The following is a 17,679-nucleotide window of genomic DNA, read 5'->3' on the forward strand; positions in this document are numbered from 1 at the left end:
AGGCCGGGGTGGGGGCGGCGGTGAAGGTGACGGGGTCGGCCGGCGGGAGCATGGCGGCGGCGGCGATGCTGAGCTGGCGGCGCCCGGCCGCGGAGCTGCTGCGGGTGAGGCGGGCGCGCGGGCGGGCCGGGCCCCAGCCGTTCCGTTCCTCCCTCCCTGCGCGGCCGCGTCCCCGCCGCGGGGCCCGCGAAGGCGTAGGCAAGGTCACGCCCGCGTCTGTGGCGGGGGGGCGGCGCCCCCCTCACCTCACCCCTGCGGCGGGAGGGAGGGAGCGGGGCCCGGGCCGGCTCCTGCGGCGGGGCCCGGTGCCAGCTACGGCGCGAAGCCCGGAGGATGGGTGCCGGCCGTCGGAGGGTCCCGCTGGGCAGGGCAGGGCCGGGCTGGGGGCGGGCAGGCAGGTGCACTGCCGCGGCGGACGGGGGTGCGGGGGTGCCGGGCCCGCCTGGAGCCGCGCCGGGAGGGGCAGGGCGGGTGGAGCCTGCGGTGCGATGCCGCATGCGGAGCTGGGTCGGGCCAGCTGTGGGAGCGTTTTGTTTCGTTGTTTAAAAAAAAAAGGTCTGTAACTGCCACAGAGCACGAAGGCTGCGAGCGGGTGCCGGTGGCGCTTAGGAGTCGGTTTTGTCCAGGTTGCTACGCAGGTAAACTTCAGGTGTTGTCCAGTGAGGGCACGTTACTTCGCTGGGTGAGGGTGAAGCCCTGCAGGGACATAATTCGTTTTCAGAGAGAAGTTTAGTCTAAAATTTTCTGTTGGCTGTTACAACCTGAGCTGGAAAAAAAAAAAAAGAAATCTAATTGAAAAGCAGCAGCAAAAAAAAATCTGCGTTGTGTTAGTTGAAGGTTGTCAAATGAAGAGAGAAACAGACTAAGTTTTCATATTGTGGATGCAATACCAGGAGGCATTCTTTGATTTATCAAACTGATGGTGTTTTTGCCGTGTCTGTAAGTAGTTACTATTTTTAATTAGTATTTATTTAGCTCTCATTCAGTAATGGCCAGAAGTCTGCAGTGTGCTGAAATGTTGTCTAAGGAAGAGTCTGGCCCTGTCCTCCTGACACCCACCCTTAAGATATTTATAGGCATTTATAAGGTCCCCTCTCAGCCTTCTCCAGGCTGAACAAGCCCAGCTCCCTCAGCCTCTCCTCGTAGGAGAGATGCTCCAGTCCCCTCATCATCCTCGTAGCCCTCCACTGGACTCTCTCCAGTAGCTCCTCATCTTTCTTGAACTGGGGAGCCCAGAACTGGACACAGTACTCCAGGTGGGGCCTCCCTAGGGCAGTGTAGAGGGGAAGGAGAACCTCCCTCGACCTGCTGGCCACACTCAATGCTGGTGAAATGAAGCTGTAGACACAAACTGGCACTGTTTAAAAAGCAGTAGGGTTAGTGATAGCAATGAACGAACCAAAGTCCAGAGAAGCAGACAGAGGGGCTAGTAAACTTTTTCAAGATAGCACCGCTCGCTCGCTGGTTTTGGCATGTGTTATATATGTACATGACAGACTTGGCCAAAATGAATTGGGTTTTGTTTTTAAAGGAGTATCTGTTTATTTTTCAGAAAATATTTTGTCACATATGTTATGATGAGGCTGTATATTAGGCTACATTTTTTAATGCATATTATGATTTGTAATTTAATATTTTTTTCTAGTGTTTCTTAGATTTTTTTTTTTTTTAAATAATGAGTTCTATGAAAATGATGCATTACTGAAATGTCATGGTATTGGCTTTCTTGATACAAAATTCTGAGGACTTTCTTACTTTCAGGCTTTGAAGTATACAAGCCGTGGCTATGCGTCACAGCGTACTTTGAATGTAAGTATAAAGCACAATCGGACCGCAGTAAATCCCTGTTTTACATCTGTTTCTTAATCGCTGAAGTTTTTAAAAGGCTATCACAAAAAAATCTGCGTTGTAGGCAATGTGACTTGTATCCAGGTCACACCTTATTGCAAAATCTGGAATAAAAGTTAGATTTTGGTTTTTCATTTTGCTTTGCTAACTGTTCGGTAGTGCAGTCCAAAATTGGTTAGAAGTGTGTCAGCTAACTTGAAATTAGTACAACTGTCTACCCATTATTGGAAAACACAGCTGATGCCAACTAATCTTTTGAAGGTTATTTGTATGTTATCCTGCAACTTGCTGTTACAATGCAAAAGATGAGGACAGGTAAGTTTCTATCACTGAAGTCAAACATGATGAAGAAGGGCTTACAGAAACAGACGGACCTTCTTAGTTTTAAACAAGTATAATTTGTCTTTTTTCGTTTAATTTTTTTCTAGTGTTTTCTTTCTTTGCTTGTCTTTCTAAATAAAGAACTGGAGGTGAGACCCTGTAAAGCTTTGTGTCTGACTTCCATTGAAACCAGCACAGTTGGAGGTATTCATTGCTGCTTCTCAGTAGCTGTCCAGGGGCAGCCAGAGCTCCGAAATGGGCATCTTTTTGGTACGAGGTCCTCATGCTGCTCTCGCAGGGTTAGCAGGTGGGTAAGTTTATGTCACACTAAAGCCAAGAGGCAAAATAGCATTAAATCTGTTTTGAGGAGCTACTAGTTATAGAGCTGAATGTCATACCATGTCCTCAACTGCTGCTTACACATTATGCTGGGACTTGAGCTTTTGAACGTCTCCAAGGATGGAGACTCCATAACCTCTCTGGACAACCTGTTCCAGTGAAAAAATGTTTCCTGACGTTCAGAGGGAACCTCCCGTGTGTCACTTTGTGCCCGTTGCCTCTGGTCCTGCCACTGGGCACCACTGAAAAGAGCCTGGCTCTGTCCTCTTTGCACTCTCCCTTTGGGTAAATACCTTTGGGTATTTATACAGATTGACAAGATCCACCTGAGCCTTCTCCAGGCTGAACAGCCCCATCTCTCCCAGCCTTACATTGTAGTCAGATGCTCCAGTCCCTTAATCACCTTTGTGGCTCTTCATTGGACTCTCTCCAGTATGTCCGTGTCTCTCTCGTACTGAGGAGCCCAGCACTGGACACAGAACTCCAGGTGTGGCCTCACCAGCGCCAAGCAGAGGGGAAGGATCCCCTCCCTCGACCTGCTCCCAGTACTTTGCCTTATGCAGCCCAGGATACAGTTCGCTGCCTTTGCTGCAAGGGCACATTACTGACTGATGTTCAGCCTGGTGTCCACCAGGACCCCCAGGTTCTTTTCTTCCAAGCTGCTTTCCAGGTGGGTGGCCACCTGCATGTTCTGGTGCATGGGGTTCTTCCTCCCCAGGTGCAGGACTCCATACTTCTCCTGGTTGATCTTCGTGGGGTTCCTGTCAGCCCATTTCTTGAGCCTGTCGAGGTCCCGCTGGATGGCAGGACAACCCCCTGGTGTATCAGCCACTCCTCCCAGCTTTGTGTCACCAGCAAACCTGCTGAGGGTACACTGCCTCATTATCCAAGTCATTAATCGAGATGTTAAGCAGGATCATACCCTGTGTTGACCACTGGAGTACACCGCTAGTTACGGGCCTGCAGCAAGACTTTGTGCCACTGATCACAGCCCCATGGGCTCAGCTGTTCAGCCAGTTTTCAGTCCACCTCACTGGCTGCTCATCCAGCCTACACATCAACAGCTTTTCTGCAAAGATCTTACAGAAGACAGTGTTGAAAGCTTTACTGAAATCTGGGCAGACAGAGTTCACTGCTCTCCCCTCATCTGCCAGGCCAGTCATTTCACTGTAGAAGGTTGTCGGGTTGTTTGACCATGACTTCCCCATGGTGAATCCATGCTGACAACTTGTGATGATTTTTGTGTTGTTCGTGTGCCTGGAAATAGTTTCCAGGATTGATTGTTTCATGACCTTCCCAAGGATTGAGGTGAGGCTGACCACCCTGTAGTTCCCTGTTTTCTCCTTCTTCAAGACAGGAGCGATGTTTGCTTTCATCCAGTCCTCGGGCACCTCTCACAGTTGCTGTGACCACTGCAAGGTTATTGAGAGTGACCTTACAAAGACATCTGCCAACTCCCTTAGCACTCGCGGGTGCATCCCAGCAGGGCCCATAGATTTACAGATGTCCAGTTTGCTTAAGTATTCCCTGACCTGATCCTTTTCTATGAAGGGTCTATCTTCCTTGCTTCCAGCCTTTCCCCCTGTTCTGTGGGGCCTGGGATTCCTGAAGTCCAGTCTTACCAGTGAAGACTCAGATGAAGGCGGCATTCAGTACCTCAGCTTTTTCCATGTCCTGTGTCACCAGTTCCCTTGCCACATTCAGCAGCAGGCCCACATTTTCCCTAGACTTCCTTTTGCCTTTTAGGTGTTTATGGAAGCCCTTCTTGTTGCCTTTGACATCCCTTGCCAGGTTCAATTCTGTTTGGGCTTTGGCTTTTTTAACGTCATCCTTGCATGCTTAGGCAGCTTGTGTCTCACAGGTTGCCTGTTCCTGCTTCCACCTTCTGTATGCTTCCTTCTTGTGTATGAGTTTTGGTCATCCATGCAGACCTCCTGGCATTTTTACCTGACTTCTTGCTTGTTGGAGTGAATGGCTTTTGAACTTGGATAGGGTAATCTTTGAATATTTACCGGCTTTCTTCAACCCCTCTTCTCTCCAGGGCGTTGGGACTCTTCCAAGCATCGTCCATCCCAAGGCTGAGCTCAGTGCACTCCAGCTGTTCTCTCACATAAAGGGCAACTCTCCCTCCTCATCTTCCCGGCTTGTCCTTTCCAAAGAGCCCGAATCCCTCCATGGCAGCCCCCCAGCATGGGGGCCATCCCACCACGGCTCTGTGATCCCGAGCATGTAGTCCTATAACTGCACACCAATCTCTAATTCCTTGTGTTTATTCCCTGTGCCGCATGCGCGAATAAAGATTATGCTCTGAAACACTTGTAGGATAAAAGGGAAGCTGTGACATCAATGAAAGAGTAAAAGTGGATAAATTTTGAAAATACTGGTATATGTGTGCATGTGTGAGAGACTGTGACTTTTACTCCATGTTTTTCCTTTTAGGAGGTGGTGATAGCAAGTGCTGCAAGGACACCAATTGGTTCTTTCCAGGGATCTCTTTCATCATTGCCAGCCACTAAGCTTGGTTCCATTGCAATTAAGGGAGCAATTGACAGAGCAGGTATATGTAAATATTTTTTCTGTGACAAAGAAAACCTCAAGTGGCTCAGAACAGTATCCCTCTATGTCTTTTGTTTGTAAGTTGCTTGGTGAACAAAAGATGCTGTGTTTTTTTGCTCCTGTTGGCTCTGAAGTGTTTCTCCACAAATGGTATTGAAGTTGACTGTTGGGCTTTGTTTCAGTCTGAGTTAAGTGCTGCTTCTAGGAGCAGATTATTACTTAGGGATAGCTGTGCTAATCAAAATCTGATTGAATATGCTGATTGTTTGTCTGGGTTGGGGTTTTATGGCACACCTAAGCTGACGCGAAGGCTACTTGTTGCTGGAACCAGTGGCTCTTCCTATCCCTGCCTGTTTTTTACACGGGCTCTTAGGTTTGTAGGGCACCCTTGTGAGTCTGTTGATGGATTCAGATGAGCAAAAAAGTCATTTTGGGAGAGAGGAGGGTTAATTTTCTCCAAATTTGGCTTCTTAAAACAGTGTATTACCAGAACTTGAACACTAGGGCTGTTGCAAGAGATGCAGTGGGAGAGCAGGCCGCTTCTGTCTGGTGGGAGCTAGCTGTGGCCTTGGCTCACTGCTGTTAAACAAACAAACGAAACTGTTTCTTTAGACACAATTGTGGGAGGTGGAAAGCTTTGTGCATTTAACCATCCATGGAAAATGAGCTCTTCAAGTGAGTGGTGAGACTTGGAAATGTTTGCTTCAGTTAGCTAACTGTAGCCTGTTCTGCAGGGTAGCAAGGTGATTCTGCTCTGCGGGGGTCACCAGTTCACTGTGTTCCATGAATGTGAGAGCAGAGATCTGGGATGCGCCTGACGGGCCTGTGTGCTGCTTTTAGCACACAGGTTGGACACGGCACGTTTCATCAGTCTTTGATTGGAAACTTCAACGGGAACGTTCATAAAAGGGAGTTACATCTTCTGTGCAAAAAATTCTGAACTGAAATAATTTTGGTTTATAGGTATCCCTGCAGAAGAAGTGAAAGAAGCATATATGGGTAATGTCTTGCAGGCTGGACAAGGACAAGCTCCAGCAAGACAAGCAGTCCTGGGTGCAGGTATTTGTTCTCTTGATGCTGGGCTTAAAGGCTTTCTGTCTTTAGCCAGTTTAGATTGTTGACCTAGGAGTTGAAGCAGAGTGGTGCCCAGCCTTTTGAGAAGACAGTCTGTGTATGCTTTTTTTCCCCATGGTGTGTGACGGGTGTTATGTTGTACGTGTAAGCGGGCCGAATTGTGCCTGCTCAGGAATCAATTTTCGTATGCGCAATGGATGTTACTGCCTTGGCATTTGCAGAGCTGGGAGAAGATGATGTTGGAGACCTGGATGCTACTTGCAGAACACTTTATGCTGATGGTGGATCCTGCCCTTTGAATCTTTCAAGAAACGGACTTTTTTCTTCAGTTATCATTACTCTTAAGCCTCAGTGGATAAGGGGTCAGTGGGTTTTCTTGAACTGCAGATAAGAGTATGTTGTTACACTCATCTTCTGTGAAGTCTGTCACTGGAAGGATTCACTCTACTGCAGCACGAAGGTTACTGTAGTGCAGGAATGATTTTCTTCTCCCTTTTGCTGTAGGGATGGGATTCCATACCTTGGCTTGATGCTAGGGAAGTCTGTGGGTCAGGGAAGAACTGGATACTTTCTTGGCTCTGTCCCTGTACTTTTTTTCATAGAGAAGGAACTGCTTCCATGTGAGGCAAAGGGGTGAAAATGGCTCTTTTCTTCCCCCTGGCTGGTTTCCCCATCTCACTGCTGGTATGGAGCTGATGTGCTGGAGGTGGATAATGCTGGAGATGAATTGCCCTGGCAGGGTAAATAGTGCAATGTGGACACCTGGGGCTTAGATACAAATTGGTCCCGTAGGAAATATTGCTGAAAGTGTTAGTCGACCCTTTAAATAATATAGCTGTTTGTATGACTTCCTTGACTCAGGTCTACCAATCTGCACTCCTACTACAACTGTCAATAAAGTCTGTGCTTCAGGAATGAAGTCGATCATGATGGCAGCACAAAGCCTGATGTGTGGGAGCCAGGTATGTCAGTTTTAGTGCTGTTTTATGGGAAAACAACACAACTAATGTTGTAGATCCTGTCCTGCTAATAACAGTGCTTTTTGATTCAGGACTGTGTTTTGACTTGGGACAATAAAGCCAATTAGCGAGGTTTTGTTTTGCTTATGCAATCTTAATTTTGTAGTCGCTTAAGTGTGTTTTGGTTTAAAACAGGGAAAAAAAAAGTAAATATTATAGTTAGGAAATTGTCAGATGTATTTTTAGGGCTGAGCAAATAAGGTGGATTTTTTGTGTGTATGTTTACATCCTCTCCCTACTGCTCTTCACCCTCACCACCTGCTGTGCATGCCCCCCCCCCCCAAACCACACCCAAAAAACAAAGGGTATTTTCAAGCTTTCTGGTTTGAAAAACTGAAGAAATTTTTATAGACTTAGTTTTTGCTGAAACACATTTAGTCTTGACTTTCAGACACTTTAAACTCTTAAATGAATTAAATAAACATATTCAAGCAATGTTGTTTCCAAGTACATTAAAGAGGTTTCAGGCTTTTTTTATTGTTTTGGAGGAAGCAGAATCTATTGTTGCTGAATAAGCGTTTTCATTGAAGAGAGCTTAATGGGGGGGAATTGCTCATCTGTCAGCTGTGCTCTAAGATTCTCTATATGATGGGGAAAATAGTATCACTTAGTGGTAGGATGGGAAAACACACCAACTTCAGCAAGCCGTGAAATGCTGTGCGGGAAAGAAAATGGGAGATGTGCGAATGTGAAGAGAGGCATTTCAATTTTGTTTTTAATTCCATACTCAAAGCATTTTGGCAACATTTCCCCTTCTCGGAAGTGAATATTGTAAGTTCAATATATATTTTTGGTTTACAAAGTGGCTCATTAGTGAGAAATGTACATACTGTTTTTTTTTTTAAGAGAAAAGTAAATTATTTAAGTTCTGTTGTCCCTTCTGTGAAAATAACAGGATAGTCAAGTTAGGCAACGACTTATTGCTTTGGCCTTGCTCTGCAGAGAACCGCACTGTTTCCAGTGCCTACTGAAGTCGGTGGAAGTCTTGTGACTAGACTTTGCACCAGGCCCAGCATGTCTGTGTAAACAGCTACATCTGGATTTAGTAATTTACGTCCACTGACTTCATGAGAGTGGTTGTGCGTTTGGGCGGTTGGACACAGGCAGGCCATGAGCTCTGAAGAGAACTGGAGTTTTCAGCTGAGCTAATCATACGGGCTGTGCTGCCAGTCTCTGCAAAAGCAGAGACTCAGCCAGTTATTAGTCTTAGAGCTATAAATTATGGGAGTTTTTTGGCATTTGTTTGTTTTTCCTGACTGCAGACTGCGAGGTATCTGTGGTAGGAAAGTCAGTGATGGTTCCCAGTGCCTTGAGTCAGTGTGCATCAGCGTATAAACAATTGTATTAACTCTGTCTCCAAGGCTTTCGCTTTATGGAATTGAAATGCCAGGAACTCTTGTTCCTCTGATCTATTGCTGCTTCCATATCTCAACTGCCTTTCCGACTTATCTGCCTTTCCAATTTGTCTCCAGCCTTCTTTCTTTTCTTTATTACTTTGTGTCACTGTTCCTGGATCTAGTTTATAACCTATTCTTAACCAAACCATTATTCCTCTGAGTCTTAAAGAAACCAAAAAAGCTTTGATCTTTTTCTTAGTGCTGTTTTGATGTAAAATCTTTCTGAATTTATATTAACAGCGCTACTGAACTCTAAGACTCACACTGCTGTGTATTTTTCTCACATTTATCTGCATTTTAAATATGCCATTAAACACAACTGTTGTCTGTTCGTCACATCCTGAGATCGTAGACATTTTGGGGGCATAGCCTGATGGACAGTGGGTGTACTTACAGTCCTTATAGCTTTGCTCTTTGTAGGTTTTCTACTTGTTCGTTTTTTCTCAGCTGAGAAGTATACTAATGTACAAATGCCCATAATGATTGAGCTTAATTCAAGTTCAGAAATCACTAATTGTTAACATCTCTCTTATTTGCTGGCCTTTTCAGATGGTAAAACCATAATTATAAGTCATCTCTCTTTACGTTGTAAGATCACAGAATCACAGAATGGCCAGGGTTGGAAGGGACCTCTGTGGGTCATCTAGTCCAACCCTCCTGCCGAAGCAGGGTCACCTACAGCAGGCTGCACAGGACCTTGTCCAGGTGGGTCTTGAATATCTCCAGAGAAGGAGACTCCACAACATCCCTGGGCAGCCTGTTCCAGGGCTCCGTCACCCTCAGAGGGAAGAAGTTCTTCCTCGTGTTCAGATGGAACTTCCTGTGCTTCAGTTTGTGCCCATTGCCCCTTGTCCTGTCGCTGGGCACCACTGAAAAGAGCTTGGCCCCATCCTTCTGACACCCACCCTTCAGATATTTATAAGCATTTATTAGGTCCCCTCGCAGCCTTCTCTTCTTCAGGCTGAACAAGCCCAGCTCCCTCAGCCTCTCCTCGTAGGAGAGATGTTCCAGTCCCCTCACCATCCTTGTAGCCCTCCGCTGGACTCTCTCCAGTAGCTCTTCATCTTTCTTGAACTGGGGAGCCCAGAACTGGACACAGTACTCCAGATGAGGCCTCACCAGGGCAGTGTAGAGGGGGAGGAGAACCTCCCTTGTCCTGCTGGCCACACTCTTCTTGATGCACCCCAGGATCCCATTGGCCTTCTTGGCAGCCAGGGCACACTGCTGGCTCATGGTTAACCTGTCGTCCACCAGGACACCCAGGTCCCTCTCCGCAGAGCTGTTCTCCAGCAGGTCCACCCCAAGCCTGTACTGGTGCATGGGGTTGTTCCTCCCCAGGTGCAGGACTCTGCATTTGCCTTTGTTGAACCTCAACAGGTTCTTCTCTGCCCAACTTTCCAGCCTGTCCAGGTCACGCTGAATGGCAGCACAGCCTTCCGGTGTGTCTACCACACCTCCCAGTTTGGTGTCATCAGCAAACTTGCTGAGGGTACATTCTAACTCTTCATCCAGGTCATTGATGAAGAAGTTAAACAAGACTGGGCCCAGTACTGACCCCTGGGGGACACCACTAGTTACCGGCCTCCAACTAGACTCAACGCCACTGATGACAACCCTCTGAGCTCTGCCATTCAGCCAGTTCTCTATCCACTTCATCGACCACTCATCCAGCCCACACTTCCTCAGCTTCCCTAGGAGGATATCATGGGAGACTGTGTCGAAAGCCTTGCTGAAGTCAAGGTAGACAACATCCACGGCTCTCCCTTCGTCTACCCAGCCAGTCATGTCATCGTAGAAAGCTATTAGATTGGTCAGGCATGATTTCCCCTTGGTGAATCCACGCTGACTACTCCTGATAACCTTCTTTTCTTCCACTTGCTTGATGATGGCCTCCAGGATAAGCTGCTCCATCACCTTTCCCGGGATGGAGGTGAGGCTGACCGGCCTGTAGTTCCCTGGGTCCTCCTTCTTGCCCTTTTTGAAGATTGGAGTGACACTGGCCTTTCTCCAGTCCTCGGGGACCTCTCCTGTCCTCCAGGACCTCTCAAAGATGATGGAGAGTGGCTCAGCAATGACATCCACCAACTCTCTCAGCACTTGTGTGTGCATTCCATCGGGGCCCATGGATTTGTGGACATCCAGATCACTTAAGCGATCCCTCACACAGTCCTCCTCAACCAAGGGAAAGTCGTTCTCTTTGTAGGCTTCTTCTCTTACCTCCGGGGCCTGCGATTCCTGAGGGCCAGTCTTAGCACTGAAGACTGAAGCAAAGAAGGCATTCAGTAGCTCTGCCTCCTCCGCATCCTCCGTCACCAGGACACCCACCTCATTCAGCAGCGGCCCCACATTGTCCCTAGCCTTCCTTTTGCTGCTGATGTAGCTGAAGAAGCCCTTCTTGTTGTTTTTGACATCCCTTGCCAGCTTCAATTCCAGGTGAGCCTTGGCCTTCCTCATCGCATCCCTGCACGCTCTGACCACATTCCTGTACTCTTCCCAAGTGGCCTGCCCCTCTTTCCACATTCCATGGACCTTTCTCTTCTGCCTGATCTCCGCTAGAAGCTCCTTGTTTAACCATGCAGGTCTCCTGCCTCCTTTGCTCCATTTCTTTCTCAGGGGGATGCATTGCTCCTGAGCGTGAAGGAAGTGACGTTTAAAGAGCGACCAGCACTCTTGGACTCCCCTGCCTTCGAGAGCCCTGGCCCACGGGATTCCTCCCAGTAGCTCCTTGAAGAGGGCAAAGTCAGCCCTCCTGAGGTCCAAGGTTTTGATCCTTATAACAATATTATGATCCTTATAACAATATTATGTAAAACTCCAGGTACTTCTAAATCTCTGTCTCTTTGTATTGGTTTCTTAGACTCTGACTGTTGCTTGTTGCATAGGGATGTGGAGCTGCGAATGAAGAACAAAAATGAGAAATTTACAGCAAAACAAACTGTTTGAAGTAAAATTTATAATTTGATCTTGGAAGCTTTTGAAGTAAAAGTGCAAGAGACTGACATGGCTCTTGCAGCTTTCTAAAACTGCATACAAGACAGAAGTCCAGTTGTTTGGTCAGCTGTTCTGTAACTGTCTTCAGCTGTTGTTCCTGCCGTTTGCTTTTTAAACACATGAAGATTTTTTTTTTTTCCTCTATTTCTAAGACTCCTTAGAAACATGAAGTGTCCATGCTTAAGTTTTTGCTGGTGTCTGTTCCTCAAGAAGTTACAGAGAACACACTGTGTTATTAATAATTTTAACTTGTTCCGTTTGAGCAGGATGTAATGGTTGCTGGTGGAATGGAGAGCATGTCTAACGTTCCCTATACAATGAGCAGAGGATCAACACCTTACGGAGGAGTAAAGATGGAAGACCTGATAGTAAAAGATGGGCTGACGGATGTTTATAACAATATCCATATGGTAAATATTCTTGCACAGTACTGAAGCGTCAGCCATAGACACGGTGCAGCTTTGAAGAGCTGGCGTATAATTACTGTGAAACAGCTTCATGTAGCGAACCTAGAAATGAGGAATAACATTAATGGAGGAGGAAAGGCTTCCATTTCCAGGCTTCCTGTAGTAACTGTAACGGAGGGGCTAGACAGAAGATCAAACCAGAACAGCAAATTGTGTGTTAATGTTTATCTGCCTGTGACTGAAGTCTGAATAGCCTAGAGCAGAGATATGGAAAAAATACATTTCTGCTGCTGATAGATTGCTGTTGCTCTGTCTGTAGGAGAGAGCAATCAGGTTACATCATGTCTTCGAGGGTACCTACTCTGCATGGTCCAGCAGGCTCTCACGTTTATTTACTCTCCCCCAGTGTGTATGTCTCATATCTTCTGTTGGAACGTTTGAGCCAGCTGATATGCTCACTCACAGCATGGTAACCTGAATTGGACAAACAACTGCAAGCTTAGGATGGGTTTGGAAAACTGATATGAAGATAGTGAAGAACAAGGATCAGGGAAGAACAGTTTGAAAAGAGAATGACTGCTTTCAGTTTAGGAATAGGTCTGACCTTTGCCTGTGGTAATTCACAATTGTAGGGCATTGCTGACCGACCAGTTAGAGTTCCTGCTGGTGTACAGGAAAACATGTCATGAAGAATATTCCACTACGATCCACGTGTTTGATACAGACCTCGCTGCTGCTGTGTGGGACTTACTGTTTTGGCAATACAGCGCACTCTGCTTAGGCTATTGGTTGAAATTCTCTCCCCCATTTCAGCTAAGATGGATTTTGATTGTGAGGATTCTTATAGGAATGTAAATAGTGGCTGTGCTAGTTCCTCTATGTGGGAAAAAACTCTAGGAGTTGGTTATAATACACGAAGTTTTAATAGATGGGGACACTATTTCAGAGCCTTTTGTCTTTATTATAGCAGCTGTAGGTGGCTTGGAAGACCTTAACAGTCTGTGCGAGAACATACAGGAGGGCCCATCCCATGGCTTTAGGAACTTACTTTTGTCTGTGTTTTGGCAATAGACTATGTTGCTGGTGCTATGAACACTTTAAATTCTCTAACTACGCAGAAGTGAACTTGCTTGTTTGAAGAACTGGAGGAACACAGTACTTAGGGGTTTTGTGTTGATTCATTGAGTTTTCTACAGGAAGGAGAGGTGGAACAAAACCTGTTTAAGAACAAAACTTTCAGGTTGACTCAATGAGTATCCTTTTTTTCTTTATTTTGTCACCAGGTATTTAGACAGTGTTGGTAATGAATTCTGATTGTATAATTACAATTACGATTGGCCTATATATAAAATTATTTGATTGTTTCATTCCACTTATTTCATTCCAGTTATCAGACAAAAGATACACATACTTCTGTTTGTATAGTTTTTAGAGTATCGGATCCTGAAGGCTAAGTAAGCCCTGTGTGCTGAGCTGTTCTTGTAACCTTTGGGATAGACAAGCTAATAATGGAATGAAAATGCTAGGAAGATGATGTGAACATACTGTTCTGTGGCTGAACAATGATCTTCAGTCTCTGAAGGCATCAAGCCTAATCACTTTAAAAACTTACTTTTGCATGCAAGTTTTTAACTTAAAAAAAGCGCCTTGTAATGAATGTTCCTTCATGGCTTTCATAATCTGGATCCAGAAAACGCTTGCTAGATCTGAAGTTCATATTGCAAAAACAGAAGCTGCTATTTGACCATGACTCGGTAAATTAGAAATAAGAACCAAATATTAGTCACATTCAGTTCTGGAAGTCTGCTGGTTGAGTTTTTTCAGCTACGTTTGTAGTTCGCGTCTCCCAGAATACCAAATCTAACGTGCCTGGTTTTCTCCAAGGGCAACTGTGCTGAGAATACTGCGAAAAAGTTCACTATTTCACGAGAGGAACAAGACACTTACGCCATAGGCTCTTACACTAAGAGCAAAACCGCCTGGGATTCAGGAATACTGCAAAATGAAATAGTTCCTGTCACTATTTCAAAAAAAGGTATTATGGAAAGGTGTGGTGAGTTGTGTTTCTCACTGAAAGCGGTGACACTGTCTGTGTTCAGTGCAAATCGTGTTGTTTAAACATGCAGGTATCAGGAATGCTGATTTTAGATTAGCTAAGAATTTTCCCTTACGCACACTTTCTGGTGAACAGGAGTCACTGATCTGGTTTGGGGTTTTCATTTTTCTTTCATGTTACATACTGTATCGTCTTCCTTTTTTACGTAAGTGGAAGATAAGGTGTTGAACTTAGCTAGTATGGCTTGAAAGCATCTGTGTTTTAATTTCCCTGTTAATTACTTTAAAGATACATTTTTTTTTTTTTTTTGTCCCTTTCAATCAGCCACCAGGAAGTCTAAATGGGTTTTCTGTGAATAAGTTAGATTAAGGAATAATATTTTTTTCAGTTTTCATAAGCACATTTCTTGACATACATTTTACATGTGTTCACGTTTTTTTACTGAAATCAGATGTTTAAATAAGGCAGCATTTAATCAAAGTACTGTGCTAGAATGTTGTAAGAATGGACTGTACTATAAAATACTAAACCAAATCTGAATTTCAGGGAAGCCAGATACAGAAGTGAAAGAAGATGAAGAATACAAACGTGTTGATTTTAGTAAAGTTCCAAAGCTGAAAGCTGTTTTCCAAAAAGAAAATGGTAAATATTGTTAAATTAACTGCTTAGTTTTCTACCAAGTGCAAGGATACTTCATTATAGTGAAGGCTACCGCCCACCAGAGCTTGAATGCCCAACAGTAGTCCCTTAACTTTTAAACGTCTGCTAAGATAAAAAAGCACATTTTACAACAGCATGAACTGGCTTGACTTAAAAGATGGTCCAAGAAACTTAAACCAGTGAAAAGCTCTGTTTTGGACATTTACTTTAAAAACGATGAGGCAGATTGGCTTCAGTTTAGCTACTGCCCTGGTGTCCACCAAGTATAAGCTCTTGTTTCAGCAGGAGATGGAGTGCCCGTTACTTCCCTGTATCTGTAATTGATACAGCTTTCTAGCTTGATCAAAGTTGCCACTTATTCACAACCCTTTTTGAGATGGAATTCGGTATTAAAAATGCCAGCAATACAGCAGATGTGCAAGGCGTGATCCAAGGATAAAGACAGGAATACATGTGATTGTACTGGTTTGATCAAACTGTTCTAAAAAAACAACTCATTTTTAGTTAACTCAGTGCAACAGGTTTCACCGTATTGTCGAGAGCTTATGTAAAAGGGCCTAAGGTAAAAAAAATAAAAAAAATTACCAGGATGTACTTGAGCTGTATCACACTTTCCCCTCTGTTTCAACAGTGCTTTACCTTTTCTAGGAACGGTTACAGCTGCCAACGCCAGTACGCTGAATGACGGAGCAGCTGCTGTGGTGCTGATGACTGCAGAGGCAGCCAAGAGACTGAAAGTCAAACCATTGGCGCGGATAGTAGGTAAGATTTTTCTTTTATTATCTTTGACTACAGTCCTGGAAAATACTCCTGTAGTATGCTGTTGGACTGGGAGTCCTGTTTAGCTGCTTATTTGGCGCTCGTGGGACAGAAAAGGTGAGCCCTTGGGTATTATGGCTACATCTTCTCAGTACAGTCCTGGACATTGTGGATGTTGTACCAGCAGGCTTTTGGTCATAAACAGATTTTTCTATATGGAATAATACTAAAAATCTTAAAATGTTATTGTGTGGCTCACTTTAGGCGCTAAACTTCAGATGTATCTATTTCATGGACCATTATATTCAGAATTTTTCTATCTTAGCTGGATTTGCTGCTTGCACTAATAAAAATCAGGTATGGTAAAACCAAAAGGTCTTTAAACAGCTTTTGCAATTTTTACAGCTTTTGCAGATGCTGCTGTTGATCCTATTGACTTCCCCATTGCACCTGCATATGCTGTTCCCAAGGTAGGAATAAAACTGAGTGGCTCTTGAAAAACAGCTAACTACTCTAGCGCTGGATCCCTCAGTTCATCCCTCAGTGGATCTTTCTGTAATTAGGATCAAAATTAGTCATAAATACAAGAATATGATTTTTCAGAGGATCAAGGCTAGAATGCAGATTTTCAAAGTAATAAATTTCTCACACCTATTTTGAAAGAGAATATTGTTTTATACTGCTTTCACCAGCTTTGGGCTTGTTTACGCTTTTGAGGCTTTGCAGCTAAAATGGCTAGAAGGCAAAATAAGTAGAGTTATACAAGTACAGACTAGTTCAGAACAACTGAAGACAATTGTGTTGCATGAGGTAATACTGTATCCATTTAACTGTACTTACTGTAGCAGCAGTCTTATTGCGTGATGAAAATCTGTTCTTGGCACAGGGTACTCCCCACTTCTTCTTTTGTGAAAACTGAAGTTTGTGCTTCAGTACCTCGTTTGCCATTTCCCATCTGACAAAGAGGTTCCGAAATGTGAGCTTGAATCAGACTGGGCAGCCTGAGTCACTGCCTTCAACATGGACCTAATTATTTCTGTAACCAGCTTCCTAATTTTTTCATACTAGTAATTATTTTTATTGTTATTCCTAGATCCTAAGTGAGACCGGCCTGAAAAAAGAAGATATTGCAATGTGGGAAATCAATGAGGCTTTCAGTGTTGTGGTGCTGGCCAATATTAAAATGTTGGGTATTGATCCACAAAAAGTAAACATTAACGGAGGTGCTGTCTCTCTTGGACATCCAATAGGGTAGGTAAAGTAAGCACGGGGTTTTGCTCCGCACAGAGGCATGGTTTTCTAGACACACTGCTGACACATTTACCTTTATTCTCAAATTTGATGCAAGTAGGAAGGGTAATAGAAATTTGTCATTAAGTCCAGAGTGACTTAATTCAGGTGCTAGATTTCAGGGTACCTTGGAAAGAGCACAATCCCATTTTTCTCTTCGCAGTTAATTATAAAAGCAGGTGATAAAGAGCTGGCTTGTTACCACAGCTATATGGATCTATGAAGTATTAAAACCAAATCGCTATTAATGGGACAGAATAAACAACAATAATCAAGTTGTTAAGCTAATAAAATTTACATTTTAAAATTGTGAAAACAGTGAAGGACAGGGTACAAGGACTTTCATTTTTCTTGCACCAGCAATGTGAAATTCCAGGTCTTGTCAAAGCATTTTTGGCAGCGAGTCCGCAAGTCTTTAGAACATGCTGCAGTGGACAGGGTGGTCGGGGGGATGTTGGTGGGTCTTTTGCTGGAAGCTCTGTCACCGCGTTAGAGGAGTCAGACCACCTGCTGTGTGTCCCAGCAGCTGAATGCACTCGTGACTGGTATCCCGTTAATCCTCCCGAAGAGTGACTGTGCTGCAGGTCCAGGTCTGCAAGGAAAAACCCACTGCAAAACCTCTAATATAGATGTGAAGCAACCACGTTGCACATCAGGAGCAAGCAGGAGTACTTCGTGGCTCATAAACAGCTCTAAAACAAAGCCATAATCCTGCAAGATGTACTGACACCTCCCTTGCTTCTGATAATTTTTAAGACAAAAAAAATCACATTCCCTTAATTTTGACAGTCTAATGACAGAATTTAAACGTCTGATTTTGCATATTAGGTGGATCAAAGTAGCATACTGCACTCTATCAAGTTGTAAGCAAATAAGAAACTGGTATTTTTACTATGGATTTGGTTTTTGTGGTAGATTGGTTACCTTCTCTGAAAGTGCTGTGCTACATGTGGAGATGTTTT

General features: G+C 44.5%; 2 protein-coding genes across 2 annotated transcripts in view; one reads left to right on the top strand and one right to left on the bottom strand.

Annotated features, from left to right (window-relative positions):
- ACAT1 (acetyl-CoA acetyltransferase 1) overlaps positions 1 to 17,679 on the top strand; it is an 18,336-nt gene continuing 657 nt past the window's right edge. The window contains exons 1-11 of the mRNA XM_075418408.1: positions 1 to 104; positions 1,762 to 1,809; positions 4,948 to 5,065; positions 6,028 to 6,123; positions 7,000 to 7,100; positions 11,812 to 11,955; positions 13,837 to 13,987; positions 14,555 to 14,650; positions 15,317 to 15,430; positions 15,833 to 15,897; positions 16,521 to 16,678. Of these exons, the coding sequence (XP_075274523.1) occupies positions 51 to 104; positions 1,762 to 1,809; positions 4,948 to 5,065; positions 6,028 to 6,123; positions 7,000 to 7,100; positions 11,812 to 11,955; positions 13,837 to 13,987; positions 14,555 to 14,650; positions 15,317 to 15,430; positions 15,833 to 15,897; positions 16,521 to 16,678 (1,145 nt within the window). The 5' untranslated portion in view covers positions 1 to 50. The remainder of the gene's footprint in view (positions 105 to 1,761; positions 1,810 to 4,947; positions 5,066 to 6,027; positions 6,124 to 6,999; positions 7,101 to 11,811; positions 11,956 to 13,836; positions 13,988 to 14,554; positions 14,651 to 15,316; positions 15,431 to 15,832; positions 15,898 to 16,520; positions 16,679 to 17,679) is intronic.
- NPAT (nuclear protein, coactivator of histone transcription) overlaps positions 16,672 to 17,679 on the bottom strand; it is a 27,945-nt gene continuing 26,937 nt past the window's right edge. The window contains exon 19 of the transcript XR_012763685.1: positions 16,672 to 17,309. The gene's annotated coding sequence lies outside the window, so the exon portion shown is untranslated. The remainder of the gene's footprint in view (positions 17,310 to 17,679) is intronic.

This window comes from Opisthocomus hoazin, chromosome 1 (assembly GCF_030867145.1).
Source record: "Opisthocomus hoazin isolate bOpiHoa1 chromosome 1, bOpiHoa1.hap1, whole genome shotgun sequence".
NCBI classification, from domain to species: Eukaryota; Metazoa; Chordata; class Aves; order Opisthocomiformes; family Opisthocomidae; genus Opisthocomus; species Opisthocomus hoazin.